This window comes from Papaver somniferum, unplaced genomic scaffold, assembly GCF_003573695.1.
Source record: "Papaver somniferum cultivar HN1 unplaced genomic scaffold, ASM357369v1 unplaced-scaffold_31, whole genome shotgun sequence".
In the NCBI taxonomy this organism is placed as follows: domain Eukaryota; kingdom Viridiplantae; phylum Streptophyta; class Magnoliopsida; order Ranunculales; family Papaveraceae; genus Papaver; species Papaver somniferum.
Window position 1 is genome coordinate 1197474 of NW_020642151.1, and position 17516 is coordinate 1214989.

General features: G+C 34.7%; 2 protein-coding genes across 2 annotated transcripts; both read right to left on the minus strand.

The window, feature by feature from the left end:
* Positions 1–5696: 5696 nt before the first annotated feature.
* Positions 5697–8284, minus strand: LOC113341803 (DNA polymerase zeta processivity subunit-like). Its single transcript, XM_026586551.1, has 6 exons — positions 8262–8284; positions 8071–8172; positions 7873–7985; positions 6802–6991; positions 6103–6664; positions 5697–5995 (listed from the first exon to the last, which is right to left on the minus strand). Exons 1-5 carry the CDS (start codon positions 8272–8274, stop codon positions 6372–6374), a joined length of 711 nt encoding a protein of 236 aa, XP_026442336.1. The 5' UTR covers positions 8275–8284; the 3' UTR covers positions 5697–5995; positions 6103–6371.
* Positions 8285–13815: 5531 nt separating this feature from the next.
* LOC113341724 lies at positions 13816–15963 on the minus strand. Its single transcript, XM_026586481.1, has 2 exons — positions 15245–15963; positions 13816–15116 (listed from the first exon to the last, which is right to left on the minus strand). The coding sequence occupies exons 1-2, from the start codon at positions 15833–15835 to the stop codon at positions 14109–14111; spliced, it is 1599 nt and encodes a 532-aa protein (XP_026442266.1). The 5' UTR covers positions 15836–15963; the 3' UTR covers positions 13816–14108.
* Positions 15964–17516: the final 1553 nt, after the last annotated feature.

Genomic DNA, 17516 nt, shown 5'->3' on the forward strand with positions numbered 1-17516 from the left:
TTTTTCCTTGCGTATTTACAAGAAAGTTCCTGATTTGGAATTATAGCTATCTATGTCGATGGTACAGACATGATGGGTACTCTTGATGTAATAAGATACCTTAAAAGCTATTTGAAATACGAATTTGAGATGAAAAATATGGGGTATATTATTCCACCAGTTTGCATATGTCTAAAGTTGTCAGGAAATTTAACAAAGACATGCATCCTGATAGCACTCCAATGATTAGTTGAAGTACAGAAAAAATAAGTAAATGACCATTTCGTCTAACGAAAGATGACGAAGATGTGTTGGGATATGAAATTCCCCTATTTAATTTCAATAGACGCATTTTTGTACTTAGCATAATGTATTGGACCAAAAATTTTACATCCTCAGGAAACTTGTTAGCTAGATATAGCTCAGCGCCAATGCAACGTCATTGGAATGGTACAATGAATGTACTCATGTACTTAAAAGTAACCATTGACATGACTTTGTTTTATCCCTCCAAAGACATAAAAAGGAATGCTAAAGGAACTGCAATTCAAATGTTGTTGATTATGAAGGAACTATAATATCTTCTCCAACGAAAGTAATCATGGGGAGATATGGTAGACTATTTTCTAAGTCATTACCGATATTCATTTTCAAAAAGTACATGACTAAAGAAACTGTCTAGAATAATCTCTCAAAGTAATCAGGGGGAGATGCCGACATCAGGGGGGATCCAAGGATATGATGTCGACATATTTTACTTTGAAATTGAAGCTGTGTTGTACTCTTTTTCCCTTCGATCGAGAATAGTTTTTCCCAAAGGGTTTTGTTACTCGACAAGGTTTTAGCGAGACAACACTAAAAACATCAAGTATGTTGAACGTTGAAGACATAGAGATCGCGTTGATATTACTGAAAATATCTGAATCAGAGAAATGAAACGCGATATTCTCTTAAGCAACGTAACTTCCAGAAACAACAACGTGGTCTTGTAAACATCTAAGTCACCAAAGTAATGTGTGATAAACTCCTTTTGACCGCGTTAGACTAATGAAAATTGTCTGGCATCAGGGGAGCACCTAATGGTGTGTTGAACTCTTTTCCTTCACTGAGGTTACTTTCTCCCACAGGGTTTTGTTGCTCGCCAAGATTTTTAATGAGACAACAACAAACACCGGAAATATGATTTCCCATCTAAGGATATTGTCTTTCCCACGAGGATTTTCTTCCTTAAGAGTTGTGAAGCAACTAGTTAACTTCAATGGAGCAAAGTGATCATCTGCAACGGATCACCTTTACTTGCATCTGTCACGTTGTACTCTTTTCCCTTCGTCAAGATTTTGTCCCGCTGGGTTTTCCTTGTCAAGGTTTTAATGAGGCAACATATACACATCCAAGTATGTTCTAAGTTTTCTTAATATTGTATTCTTTTTCTTTAGTTCAGGTTTTGTCCCTATGGGTTTTCCTGACGAAGTTTTAAGGAGAAAATTAACTTAGACTTGGCGGTCCTTGAAGACCGTATTCCATGTGATGAACTACATGTAAAGTACCAGATACAACATGTGAAGTACTACATGTGAGGAGTTGTACCAAGATTTTGTCCCAATGGGCTTTTCCTTGTCAAAGTTTTAATGAGGCAATTGATTACGGCACAAGTCATCAAGGAGAGGACGACATTCGAAGCACTAAATCTGAAGCAGCATATGAAGTTCTATTGGACCACACAAGGGGGAGTGTTGTAGGGCCCACGACCCATAGACGTGCGGCCTAGGTAGATATCTAGGGTTTCCCTTCTGCATGTATATAAAGGATATTGTTCCATGTAACCCTATTATTCTGATCAATAGAAACCTATCTTTGCCTCTTTACTTTCACCATATTTCCACTACAACATAAGTAGTTTTTATTGCTATCATTTTTAGTAAAATAAGGATTATTTGGCGTTTGGTACCCACCAAATGTCCAACACCTAGTTTTTTAATAAGTAGGACAAGGGAAAAGTCTCACTATTTTCGTTTAATTGCAATTTGCATTACAATTATTTCCAGCTTTGTTGTTGTTTCTCTTTTAGTAAATGTTTGGCTTCTTATAGTTATGTGTTATTGTGGAATGGGTTTTTATAATAAAAAAACGTTATTTATGTGTTATTGTGGAATGGTTTTTTACAGTAAAAAAACGTGTAATATGGATATTCTTTTCTTTATGGATTGAGTTTCCCAGCAATGATACCATCTAAATCTGCGAAACAAAGTATCTTTAAAATCCAAGCAAAAATATAGAAATAACATATTTTCTAGATCCTATTATTTTCCAGATCTTATAAACGCGTAAGAATTGAGCCTTATAAACGCGTAAGAATTGAGCAATACATGGTACGGAATTATTTCCATAGCAAAGTGGATCTTTACTGTCACAAATCTTAATTATGGCAGCGTGTGAGAATCGAGTAATAAAATTATGACATCGTGTGAGAATCGAGTAATAATAGTACTATATATTATCAATAGCTATATTTTCGAAATCCTTTCCATGTAAACAGAGATCTTTGTTGTGGTATATACAGATTAGGGAATCATGTTATAATTAGGAGGGAAAAAATGGATATGCAGAGGGAAAAATTTCGGCCAAATTCAAGTCAATACATGGTCAAAGTCAAACACTTATTTTAGTTACACATTACCCAACCTACCCTTTACAGTTAATAAAATTATCGTTCTCAATCCTGTTTCCTAAAGATCCTTCGTACTAATGTTTTATCTTTTCCATCCAGAAAAAGATCAACCCTTCTGGTTTATCTTTTCCGTCCAAAAGCAAAAAAAAAAAACCATTCTTTATCAGGTGCTGATTACTATGATTATTGCTAATGTTTGTTTACGTCGGATGATTAAGAATGTTTATGCTGGTTCATGAAAAATCTATATGAATATAAAATGAATTTTATCGTCTTCTGATTTCGTGTTCTTGTTTGGATTAACATAACACAAAATTTGTTAGAAAGACCAAAATCAACAATTCCTGGATGAAAAAGACATGTAAAATTTGATACTGTTTAAATGGACGAGAATGTAAAAATAGGCAGGATGTAAATAGTTTCATCCAACCCATTTTCAAATACTTTTTATTATTTTTAATTTACATCAGGATGCATCCAGTTTCATCCTCACTCTTTTTTAAGTTTAAGTCAGGATGCATCCAGTTTCATTCTTGCTATTTTTTTGGTGTCCATTTCACCCATAATAATTTTTACTCGTCCATTAGAACCATGTTTTAAATTTTTTTGGACAAATGACCCATTTTCCGTTAAAATAATTAGGTTAAAATTAACAAATGTATTTAATTTAAACAGTTGTTTTTTCAGATACATTTTTCTTTTAATAGTTTTGATATATGGGACGATTAATTCTTATTTCTCAATAATCACTCCTTGCTCGGCGTCTATCTGTTTGGTCATCACGTACAGGAAATTGAGAGCTCGAACTAACAGTCGATAGAGGGAGAAGACAAAGTACTTTCAATCCAGGTATTTCATTTGGGTCTTGTTTGGTCTGTGAACCTAATTATAAATAAGGATATTATAGACATTTTGTCATCATCTTAAAAGAGTCAATCCCTCCTCAAAAGGTTTAGTTTCCTCCCCATAATTTCCCTCCTCAATAGCGACGGAGTCAGGATTTTTACTTGGGTGGGGCATTATGAAAAAAATTCCTTTAACCTAGGTTAATCATTTTTCTTTTGGTAAACAAGTTACGTCCCTTTGCATCATACACTGTAAAATAAAATAAATGACCTTTTTACCTTAAAAAAATCAATTGTTCATAGTACCAAAGTAAAAGGATTTATAATGGTAAAATGAAATTTTAAAAATCAATTGTTCATAGTAATAGTATCAATTGATATAATATACGATATTGGTTAGGTAAATTGGTACAACTACATTATAGAGACTAGAGTACTTACAGCTCTGCAAGGGAAGGCAACCGACTAAGTTCACATAAGAGAGGAGGAGATTATCGATTTGATGAAATTTCCGATGAACACTAAATAGAAATCCTATGGGCCTATGGGCTATGGCCTTATATTGACATTTGTATTGAATTTCTCCTACTCGCATATTCACGTACGAAATGACTCACTACCAAACATGTAACACTAGGTACGAGATTTTAAAATTTTAGGTGGGGCCATGGCACCATCCACCCCACTAACAGCTGCGCCTCTGCCCCTCAAATCGGTTTTCCCCCTCCTATTAACAGTACTCAAATTAGAGTTGCTCACTTTTAGTCCCTATTCTACTCCTCATGGATGTATTTAAGCTTAACAATACCAAACTATTTCTATTCTTTTGCTAAATCCTCATGTTTTGCATGAAATAATGGTACCAAAAAAAAAGATTTTTAAACAAGATACTTAGAAACCAAAAATAAGATAATTTTGGTCGCATATATATGCGAATTTTCTAAATTGCAACACAGCAGACCATTGCGTTGTCATGTGCAGTGATTGTTGGATCGTCAATTAATTATCCATTTGATAGATATTACTACTCAAGATCTCTTATTAGCCCTGGATTTCTAACAAAGCAATTTCTAACTAAGATACGACCCTTTTTTAATGTTGGATATAAAAAGAGCATTCAATATACCATAAGCAATAGATTGCACGGGTGAAAAACTAGTTTATCTAACTTATAGTCCGATTTTGCGCAAATTTCTTAACACGCCTTGTAGTAGAATTATCCATTAACTATTTAACTAATCAAGTGAATATCTTGGAATGCGTGTGCATGAAAATGGATGCTCTCCCGTTGTGATTTAGCAAACAAAATTGCTATGCCATTCTCACATCCGAGGAATAAGATGGTTTTTAACAAAAAGGATGTCTTCTCCAATCCAATTCATCTTATTTTATTAAAATCAATCCAAAATAGAAACGCAATTATTTTACACAAGGGAAACAGATAAAAAGAAATTTTATAAAGTTAAAGAATAGAAGGTTTTCTAGATTGCATTGCCATTATACATGTAGCCAGAGAATAAGGGACCAAATTTAAGGAACGTTGTCTATTTTGCGCCGCGCAATAACTTTCAAATCACTGGGATGGATTTCATTCGACATTCACAATTTTTTGACAACAATATAATTATCGGATCAAGATCCAATGCAGATTTTGATTTTAGTGGCAATTTTAAGGTCATGAGGCATATTCTGGGTTTTTTTTTTTTTTCTGATAAGCACTGCAACACATGCTGCTCGACAAGAAATTTCTAAAATATATTTTGGATCACGCAGATCACAATAGAGAATCTGGATGACGATACCAATTTTAGATAAAAATAACGTTAAAGAAATTGAGTGAATTAGACAAGTTAGAAATCTTAGTATTCAAGAAAGATTAAAAGTGAGTGAGCTGGGTGTCCTATGGATGCGAGAGCAAAGCAACATTAGCAGAACATGATGATAAAAGTCGGGTTGGGTTCCGGGCTTTTGAATAAACTTTGTAACATCAACTCAACCACGGTTTTGGTCCTTTTGGAGTCCATGAGACGGACCTAGTCCAATTGTGCGAATGAGCTTTGGAGACAGGAAAAAACCTGAATAGCCAAAGCCAAAAGCACACCAAAAAAAAAAAAAAAAGTGAACTGAAATCTAGAAGGACCAGTGGGAACGGACACCGGAACCAGTTCATAATGCCAGCATACGAGCATCATTTCTCAGGATCGTGCCAGAAATCCAACATCTTATCACTTATATACATTTACTTATGAGTATCAGGAAGCATATCAGATCTTACAATTGAAAACGAAATCCCCATACAGGTATACATATACCCCTCAATTTGATTATAGTTAAAGATGATCGCTCGAACTTTCGAAATTACAAGGTGCAATAAAAAGGGATGGGGAGAGACCTGCATCTTCACTAAGTCAGGTCTAGAATCGTTCACACTTTGAAAGAACTTGGTTGCATCTTGCCGCTAAGCAATAAATACATTGCTTTAAAGCTTCTAACCTGATGTGCCCTGCATGATTAAGCAATTTATGTCCACAGAAGTCAGAACTTGAGAACCAGCATCACATGGATTTCGAATCTGTTGTCCCAACTGGGGAGGAGTACAAGTGCACATACCTGTATGGTTCTTTGTATACCCTTGCAGCTCAGACCTTCATGGATCAGAGGAGGTTTATCTTTCACCAGGGTTTTGTTCTTTCAATTCAAACTAAACTCACAACGAGAATTCATTAATACAATAAAAGAAAAGAAAAAACAGGAGGGGACATAAAGTCAGAACCTCTTGAAAAGAGAAGCAGGCAAAAAAAAAAAAAAAAAAAAAAAAAAAAAAAAAAGCGATAACAAAGTAGAAGAAATAATACAACAATGAACTCATGTAAAGCATATTATTTCTTAAAACCACGCAGAACAGGCTGAAAACCATCTAATGAGGGAGAGCTTGATGTCACTCTATCCGGAGAATCTTCGATAACCAAACTAGAGTTTTGTTCAGACAAATTTGGGTGTTCCAGATATAACTGCATGTTTAAGGGTTCACTACTCATTGACTTGATGGGAGTTATAAGTGCAGGCTGCTGCCACTGCTTGGTGTGCGTACAAGTCCACAACTTTGCCTCTTCACTTCCTATGGCCTCTTCAGGCAGGGTTGAAAAGTATCCAACTATCTCCCACCTGCAGTCTGTTAGTTATAATCAAAAATCTATCTTCCACTCTTGTGAATGCACATGAAAGCAAAAATAACGAAATGTTCACATACAAACCAAAGAGTAGAGGAAGTAACCAAGCTAACAATAACCTAGCCAGTAATAAACATACCCATCGAGGTAACTTTAGTGAGGGGCTCAGAAGCCGACAGCTTGACAAGGAATGACCTTAGATAAGACTCCATGCTACCTTCTTCAACACTAGAGCTACAGAGATTGCTGACAGTAAACTTGAACACGAATCTCTCTGACGGGATATTATCATTGTTAAAGAAAATGACTGCCACCCTTTCGACTAAGCCCTGTTTTGGTAACAGAAAAGTATCATCTTTAGCAGCATATCAAGACAGTTCCACTGGGGAAAAAAAAAGTCACGTCATAAATTTATACTATTTGCAACTACCCAAATTTCCATCACTTCTGTTATCATACAAGTCCTGATATGTAAAGTCCATAAGTTGATGAGCAAATCAACAATGTGGATTTATCGTCTTATTATAAATGATTTCAATTTGATGACCGTAATTTTAACACTAACATTGTCCTGCATTTTTGTGCAGTTCCATCAAACATCATCACTTACCTACACCTGAATGAATAATAGAGTTTAAGAGAAATAGAGCAATCAAACTCCGAAAAATCAACTTCATCAAATAAACCAGCATCGACGACATTAACAGTCTCTGAAACACAACAAAAACCTTCTAAAGTTTTTATAAAGGCAATAGGATTACAACTGCCACATCCTCCTAAGTTTCACCTCTTCTAATACTATTTCCACTTGGGAACAGTCGATGCTCTAGTTAAACACCGATTATGAAACATGATCCCTTTATTTATTTTTTCCCCTTCTTTTTTCAGTTTCGATTTTATCAGTATGCTCAAGTAAATTCAACGCTTATGAACAAATTAACCTTACACCAAACGTAACCAAGCACTTCAAAACAGAAAAAGTGCAGAAACTGCTGATAGAATGATCACTTGATACAACCAATGTCCATACTATGACAGTCAAATGTATGAAATAATCCCTTCATACTCAGACAACAACTTAATAAAATTGATCAAAGCTCATATATTCTCGGAAATTTCAACTATTCACTAATCAAATTCAGTATCTTTCACATAATTACAGAATCAAAATGAAACAAATTGGTCTAATAATCACAATTAACTGGCTAACCTTTTGAATAAAGGGTCGAAGGTTGTGGACAGTGGAATGGATGTAATCTCTGAGTTGGGGATGCCGAGATTTCTGAACCACAACATTCATATAACGACATCTCTTGAAAGCACCTGCAAAACAATAATGATATCATCACATACAATCGAATTTTAATCTGAGTCTTGTAAGGAATAATCAAAGTTGAGAACCCTTTACCAGATGGGTAAACCCCTTTAAGGAAAACGATTGTATTAATGGCAACTTCAAGGAATTCGACTGTAATCCTTGCTGTTTCACCATCACTACTACCAGTAGCACCTACAAACAAATATTTGGCGGACTGTAAAAACAATGAAAATTAGATTAGAAGGAAGGAGGTATTCAAAGAAAGTAGAAACCTTGATTACCTCTCTGATTCATTGATTTTGTCCTCGTTTTTCACTTCTGACTTTTTGCGGATTCCATTAAGAAACTTTAGAAACCCGAAGCAGTAATTTCGGGTAGAAGTGAATTGGGCCGTGCCAGCACGAGCACAGACAGCACGACACGCTAAAATTTGAGCCAAGTCCAGGATGTGACTTAGCTTAGCACGACACAATACGTTAGTTTCGTGGGTTGGACAGGACTAGACTAATTGGCACGCGGTATGGATAAACACGTGGCACAGCACAGTACGCTGCATGGATAAGCAGTAACACAACACAGCACGTTAAGAAAGCACGTTGTAATAATAAGCATAAAACACTACATAACATGACATAGTACAGTATATTGCAAAAGAGTCTTTTTTTTGCCATTTTTGACATTTTATCGTCGTTATGTGAACTTATTTTCGCATTAACATATATAATACCTAAATAGTTTGGAAAACATTTATATTAGGAAACATAAAATAAATGTGCCCGACATAGCACAACACGTTTATTTTTCTGATATAGCACAACATGTTGTCTAGCACGGCACAGGATGGCAGGATTTAATCTCCGGCACAGCAGAAACACAACACGCTATTTAAGCACGTAACTTCGTGAGATGGGTTGTGTTGTTTTACACCTCTAGTTTCGGGTCATATATTTTAGTTAATTTAGGAGAAGAGATTACCAGTTTTGCCGAACACCCACACACTTTCAAGTACGGATAAGATGGTTTTATATTATTTCAGTATTTCATAACTCATATAAAGCTTTATCTTATCTTTAGAGTTTTATCTTATCCTCTGGGTATAACAAGCAGAGAGGATGACCTACCCCCACAAGTTAGCAGGTAATTCTGAAATGATCAACATGACATTCATCATATCCTTAACGAAAAGGTTCTTACGTTTAGATACACCATTATATTAAGGTGAACAAGGAGTTGTTGTCTCATGTATTATGCCATGTTTTAAATAAAATTCTCCAATAGGAATTTCATATTCACCGCCGTGCTCAAAATTAACGGTTCAAATGGTAGCATCCAATTAGTTTTGAACTACAAAGTTTATCCATCTTAAAGACATCCAAAACATCGTCCTTACCTCTAAGTAATAAGTATACATGATAGTACCTACTATAATCATCTATAAAAGTCACAAACCACTTTTTGGCACCACTAGATTGAACTTACTTCGTATCAATTAGCTCTGAATGAATTAATTTTAACGATTTAGAATCTTTCTGGACATTAATTCTTACTAAATGATTTCTTATCATGCTTAAATTCTACATTTATGTTCTTTATTCATACTGAAAATTTGGGTGTTCAATCTACGCTAGCCATTTACGGATTGATTTAAAATCACCAACTCTACCATGAAAAACATTCGATGATACATATATATAAGTGGAATAATCATTAATTTCATTTCAGAAAAATTTACATTAAGTTCGTATGGATCTTTAGTCTTATACTTGTTACCCACATAAAACAGAACATGAGACAAGTTTCTTGCAGAGTTCTGGAACATGAAGAACTTCATTCAATGTAAGAGTATTTTCATATGTGTGCTTCATCAAAACTTTTCCTTTCTTGCAACCTCTGATGCAGATGAGTTACACATATAGAGTTTATTATCATGCCCTACCTTTTGATAGGAGGCAAACATATCTTTGATTCCAAAAACATCCTTGGTGCCTCTAGATTCCACCCACCAGTCCCTCACATTGGATAACAGAGACACCATGCCACTGAATTCATTCTTGTCCTTGCTCTTTTCAACCAAATTAACATTCTTCATATTATTATTTAGATTGGTACTTTTTAATTGTCCACCGACCAAGAAGATGGTAACTTCTCAGTTATCGCAAATACTTGAAACGTCTCAGAAGTCACCATAACTTTAGTAAGTATCTCGTTAATGATTTTTTGAAGTTCAAAGAATTGATCCACGATAAAATTATCATTTGTCATCTTGAAATTCATGAACTTAGCTACCAAAAATTTCTTGCTCTCAGCAGTCTCAGCATGATGCTTTTCTTCTAATGAAATCCACAAAACAAAGACATTGAAGTTCTCATTAGCGTTATAAAAATCATACATTGCGTCTTCGAAACAATTCATAATGTGATTTTTTTCCATATATAGTTATATTTGTTTCATTCCGCAATTTTAGCTTCACATCCTTCTTCATTCATGTATTCATCGAAAGTACTTGATACATAAACATCTAGCTCATGATAACTTAAGAAAAATATCATGAGGTTGAAATCTTTTTCGTTGAACTTTTGTCTCTTTCAATGTCATTATTTCCCATTGTTACAAAGAACTAGAACTAAAGTAGAACTTCGATAAATTAATAAATTCGCTAAATTTATTATTGTTCTCAGGTCTTAACTAGGCTTGCATAAGCTAAATTTTTAGTCGATAAAATTAATAACTTCGCTAAAATAATAATTTTCTTCAATCCCAAGGTTTTATTATTTTATCGAAGTTTTACTATAATGTGTTAAGAATATTGTTGGAATCTTGCAACAATGAACAACAAAGTTAGATATATCAGGAGATACATAAAATACTGAAGAACTACAGTTTCAACAAGTTGTCCTTGACAAATTATTTCGTGGGTACACTCAAGAATAAGTAATAATATACCCCCCAACGACGAAGATGTATCCAAGATAAGACTACCTAATATAGCTTGTATCAGGATAACACAAGTTACCCACTCTTTGAACTTAGATACAAAGACTGGAAGGATAATAAAATAAATAAGGAATATGCAAAACAAAGATACAATAGGAAAAAAGAAGACATGATACTAGTTGCTTTCAGGATGAATTGAAAAGAGAATTTCTACTGGTACTTACAGGAGAAAAGGAACCAAAAAGGAAGCAAATTAGTGTTACAAATTTCTTATAAAGCAACTTATAGATTTCTTGTAAAATAAATCAAGATAAAAACAAATAAGGAATCCTAGCTAGTGTTACAGATTTCTTATAAAACAACTTATGGATTTCTTGTAAAACAAATCAAGATAAAAATAAAAAGGAATCCTCCCATAAATAAAGGGAAAATTGGGCGCATGCCCAAAAAAATAATATTCTCATTGTCAGACCCACAATTAATTTTTATTTCTCTGACACCCATAATTATATGAAATTATTAAAAATGTCTGCATGACGGATTATGCATCCGCATGACGGGTTATCCATCAGGGGTATAATTGGCAACACAACTTGGATATAACATATCTAAAAATCCGCGCCTTGAAATTTTACAAATTTGATATCGTTGGAAATATTTTTAAGAGAGCTACGCAACAAGTACAAACAAGAATATCAAATTTTTGTTTTTCACGAAAAGTATCGGAGGTGAGCATCATTTTAGGCAAAATTTTCGAAAACTTGATACATATCCATTACACAACCACCAAAAAAGTTGCACAACACATTTTGCAGACGCATAACGAACTACGCAACCATTTTCTCCATTGCATAACAAATTATGCATTTGGATAACAAAGTTATGCATCTATAACAAGTTATGTAACCATTGTTTTGGTTGATTTTAGTGCGTACATAAAAAAATTGATGCATAATACAGTATGCATCTATATTTACAGATGCATATCAGGTTATGCATCTATTTTCTCGATGCATAAAAGATTGTGCAACAATTTTATCGATGCATAATTCATTATGCAGTCATATTTTCGTGACAATTTTTTTTGTTGGTTTCAATACTAACGTGTTATGCAACCATTCTCTGTACTGCATAACAAGTTATGAAATTTATGCGGATATTGTTGGAGGTGCATGACAAGTAATGCAACCTTTTTTTTTGTTATGCAAAATTTGGACTGCATAACAAGTTATGCAAAAAGAAAAAAAAACTGCATAACTTGTCATCCACCTACAATAATAGCCGCATTACGTGTTATGCAATCATTTTCGGGACATCATAACAAGTTATGCAACTAATTTTATAGATGCATAATAGGTTATGCAACCTCAACAATAACACTATCTTCCCCATATCGATTCGGCGACATACATTCACTTTCTCTATCTGTTGATTTGAATCACTCAAACCCTAATCCGCAGTTTCTGAACCCAAAAACTCATAACAAACAAAAACTACACAATCCATCTTCTTGCGATTCAACTTCATACCCTAAACCCTAAGCATTCATCTATTTAGGATCTTTGTGCCTCTATCCTTGTAAGGTCTCCACTATTGATTCTCGTATAAAAGAACAGTAAAAGCAACTCTGTTAATAGAAAATAATGTGTTAACAGCATCACTTCGTTTGTAGATACAAAATCATTAACGCGACACATATACAAAATCATACCCATTAAACTAATGGAAACGTCACCTGCGTAGTGTTTAACTTCAATAAAAAAATGAGCATGTTTTTGATATGTGACAAAACACGAATACCAACAGACTCAGAGATGTTCTTAGACTTATTGAGTGGATCAGTAGATGGATTCACCATCTTTAATCCTCCAGATAAGAACAAAAAACGGTGAAACCAAAAAAGTTTCCTCAAACCCCTGAAAAACCGTGAAAACCGGAGCTACGAGGAGAACAATAAAAGAAATTCACAGTAGAGAAGAAATTGAATAAGAAATCGTGAAGAAAGATAATTTTAGAAACTATGAGTTTGGGAGGAGTTTAAACTTTTTTTGCCCGTGAGCTTCATGGTGTAGAAAATTTGGAGAATGGCCTGATGGTAGTTTTCACATAAATAAAACACTTCGAGGAAAAATCTTGGTAGACACGGACACAAGCGCAAACACAAGATATAAGCCCAAGGCATAAGCTACCACAAGTATAATCGAATTTCCCTCCCCTGTATACCCAATATGGGTATCTAGTTATAAATGAAGACGTTCATGTTTAGTCTAACCAACAAGGGACTAAAAATGACCTTTCATTTACAGTAGAACTTCGATAATTAATAGTTTTGGGACCGGAGAAAATTATTATTTTAGCGAAGTTATTAATTTATCGAGTTAAAATCTGTCTTGTAGAAACCTAGTTGGGACCGAAGAATTTTTTTATTTTAGCGAAGTAATTAATTTATCGAAGTTCTACTGTACTTAAACTAGTGAGAACACATGTGCGATGCTTTTCTGAAAAATTTCCATGTGTATTTTGAAAAATGTTAAGTTTAAAAAAAAAATAGTTTTAAAGCAATGCCTTTTCTGTAAATACGATGCACCGAGTACTTCTTGAAGAAGGGATAGAGTACTACGTACGGTCATCAATTCAGGCACCACCGGCGGGGTTTACCTTTGGATATAAATATTTTACAATCATAGATAATTACTTTCTTTCAATTCTAGGATATCTTTTATGTATGTGCCTTGATGCATGTGAAGTAACTTGATTTCACATGTGTGTACGCGCCATATTCCAACAAATACATCATTCGAACACTATTTAGATGTAGAGATAACAAATTAGGATTACATGTACTATAAGTCTTAAAAGACATGTGCCACCCCTTATAACCACCAGCAGTACCCCTGGAGCAAACTGGAAATCTATTTCAAATATAAATCAACTGAGACTTACAGACACCACTTCAGACAAACAAGATTAGCAGCAAACAAGCTGACCAACTTAGAGAGACCAACGAAACAAAGCGTGAACCAGCAAAAAAAAAGAAAAGGAAATGAAACAACAAAAGACAAAACTAAAGCCAACCGGATCCAATAAACTACCATAAATTGAATCTATAGAGAAACAAAAATAAGAAAACAAATAAACCACAAATAAATAAGATCACTTTTCCCACATCTCGTACGTCAAAGCTGAAAGCCATTTTAAGGTATTTTTCTAACTCCAACAATAAGGTAACTCCGGATCTTAAGTATGTTGGAAATCAGTGACCAGATGAAGAAGCCAGTTCCAAATATACACCATAGCCCAAGGAATATATAAAGTGATATTAATGTTGGATTCTTTAAATAGTCTGGAGTAAGGGCTATGAAAACAGATTTATAACCAAAGAGGATGCATCCCATCGATATGCACATTAGCCCAACAAGAAGCCGAACTTGAGCAACAGATGTATCATTCATAACCCCTGATATGACCAAAAGGATTATGGTCACGGAAACTAGAAATGCCACTACGTTAGTAACCATGTAAAGGATGTAATTAGTTGGATTGAAATAAGCCATTATTGGGGTTCCAGCGTAAAACATCAGATAAGGAAAAAAATCATCTCCACTACTATGATTGTAATCCGAAATAATGTTCCTGAAAGCATTCTCTTCTAAAATCACACCGGAATATGTACTGACGCTGTTGTTTCTGTATGAAGATTGTAATAGATGCCAAACAAAACGAGCACTATCAAAGGCGTTAGTTGTTGTATAATTACTTTTGGTATTATTTACCGCAGCAACGCTATTGACGGAATAACTTTTTCTTTCCCAATAAACCATGTCTTGTAGATAAGATGTCAAATCAACGGACATACGGGTGTCAAGCATGCCGCCTAGATAATAAGTAAAAGTATTAGGATCTGTACTAGAACTGACCTTAGTGTCCTGTTGCCACAAACCTCCTGGTGGATTGTTAGCAGCTTGAAATGCGATTCCTGCTATTAATGTGGCTACTACCATCAACGTATTCACCCTCTCCTTCCGCCCTTTATGATCATTTTTTGTCTTCTTATTTTCTGGGGGTGCATAATAATAAAAACAGCCAATCTCTAGTTCATTTTTAACAGTTTGAGGTAACATGTCGAAGGCTTTGAGGTTTTTATTATTCACGGCATTTATTTCAACTCTCACAATTCCGCTGTCCACCAAAAACTTTACAACCTGCAAACACAAGTTAATAAGTTTTAGGATGCATTTATTAGGCTACTATTAATTTCCCGAGAGGACTTCAAAAATGTTATGATCAGTTAATATCAATCCAAGTTATATATATATATATATATACACACCTTCATATTCCGCGTTTCTGCAGCAAGGTGCAAGATTGTATTCCCATCAACATCTTTGGAGTTGACGGAAATAAAATAATCTCGATTTACAGGTTGTTCACCGGTTAAATTCTCAACTGACAATCTAAGGGTCTCCACAGTACCATTGTTTTTAATACAAAAGTGTAGTATGGTCTCATTGCGTTCATTCCTTAAATGAATTGCTTCGGGTCTTTCTTGTAGTAACACCTTAATTGTCTTAACTCGATCATTCATAACTGCTAGATGTAGAGGGGTTCTTCCATCTTGATCTTGAGCCATACAAGCATCAGGATTGGCATTTACCAACACTTTTACCATATTGAGATGCCATCTCGCTGAAGCTTGGTGAAGAGGAGTAAATCCTTGTGAGTCTACTTTCAACGCAAGTTCTGGTTTAATTGCTAGAATCTCTTTTACCATATCAACACGACCACACATAACTGCTATGTTTAATGGAGTTCTGCAAAAACTAGTAAATACTTCGTCTAAAGTAAGAGATGGGACTTCCTCGAGTAATTTTCTTAACGAATGAACATTACCTTTCTGTGATATTTCAAGTAGCCTCTCCATTATTTAATTGTTTTCTCTGGCTTTCTAGTTCCCTCCTTTCTGTATTACACATATATATTTCAAGTAGCCTCTCCATTATTTAATTGTTTTCTCTGGCTTTCTAGTTCCCTCCTTTCTGTATTACATATATATATATTGTAATTAGAAACTTTTGGAAGACACTACCAATTAGCTATTGTAGAGCTGGGTAGCACTCATACGGACACTGTGACGCGACACTGCTACGGACACAGATATGAACAAATTCCAAAAAAAAAACAGTGATATTTCCCCCTAAAATATATATAAATAATCATTGATAGTTGATAAATACTAACAAATTTGTGTAATCATTTTAGGCGTGCCCGGGCTACATAGGTGTAGCGTATAGGGAGATGAGTTTTCTATCCACTTTGTTAAGTGAGCAAGAAGTCTTGATGTCCTCATTTGATTCCAAGCAGTTAACACATGTATTCTTCTCATCATTTTCTTTATTTCTTATTCTTTTTTCTCTTTTCTTTATTCGTTTTTTTCCCTGTCTATATTCTGAATGATCAGTCCGTCGTTATGTGTCTAATAACTCAAATCCAACTAGAAAAAAGAATTAATTCTTTACTTTAACTTTACATGGTATTACTTTCAGCTTAGGGAAGACATGTCATCTTTAATAAAATGACAAGAATGTTATATGTTCTGCTTGTCAGTTCTGGTGTATTTGTAGCTTCATAAATTTTTAGAATGAGAAAAAATCTTATGGTACACTACACCTTGTCTCAGGATCAGGGCACAGACAGTATTTCTACTTTAGCCTCTGTGCAAGATATGGCGTTTACATTTTGAGAGAATCAGACCAAAATCACGGGCGATAACTCTTTCAAAAGACTTTGGACAGCATTGATTGATTTTTAAAATCCTAATTACAATAATGGAAATGACATTTGGAGATAGGTAAAAGACTGACAGCCCGAGCCAAAATCCCACCAAAACCCGAAGTTCCCCAAAATGGCAGAACCAGAAATAGTGCAATTATCGTGCGGATCGTGATACAAATTCTCTTAAAACAAAAATAGACTTTGACTACAATCTTATTATTTATATACGTTGTATTCATGAGTATCACAAAGGATCAGTGCTTATAACAAAAATAAATAAACATAATCCTCATAATCATCGTACAAGTGTGTACATATATATATATATATACCTCTCAAGTTGATTAGAGTCTAGAGGCGAAGCCTACTTTCAAAACTCTGGACAACAAAAAGGAATTCCGGGGGATACCATCCTCACAGAAAGTCAGGTTTGGAATCGTTCACGCTTTGAAAGAATTTGGTTACATCTTGCCGCTAAACTAGAAATAACATTGCTTTAAAGCTAGCTTCTAACCTAACGTGCCCCTATATGTCCACAGACGTCAGTACGTACGAATTAGCATCATATGGATTTAGATTATGTTGTCACAGCTGGGAAAAAGTACACGTGTGCATACCTGTATGGTTCTATATATACCCTGGCAGCTCAGACACCCCTGGAGTGAAGGAGGTCCATTTTTCACGAAGGTTTTATTGACAAATTTGGGTGTTCCAGATAGAACTGCATGTTTACGGGTTCATTGCTCATTGACTTGATGGGAGTTACAAGTGCAGGCTGCTGCCACTGCTTGGTGCGCATAGAAGTCCACAACTTAGTCTCTTCATTCCTT

Excerpts from the sequence above, each read along its gene's own strand:
- LOC113341803 (XM_026586551.1), bottom strand. Across the intron at positions 7,986-8,070 it reads TAAAGGGGTTTACCCATCTG|GTGCTTTCAAGAGATGTCGT; the intron begins GTAAAGGGTTCT and ends ATTGTTTTGCAG. Across the intron at positions 6,992-7,872 it reads TTCGACCCTTTATTCAAAAG|GGCTTAGTCGAAAGGGTGGC; the intron begins GTTAGCCAGTTA and ends TTACCAAAACAG.
- LOC113341724 (XM_026586481.1), bottom strand. The coding sequence starts at position 15,835 with ATGGAGAGGCTACTTGAAATATCACAGAAAGGTAATGTTCATTCGTTA. Across the intron at positions 15,117-15,244 it reads CAGAAACGCGGAATATGAAG|GTTGTAAAGTTTTTGGTGGA; the intron begins GTGTGTATATAT and ends TTGTGTTTGCAG.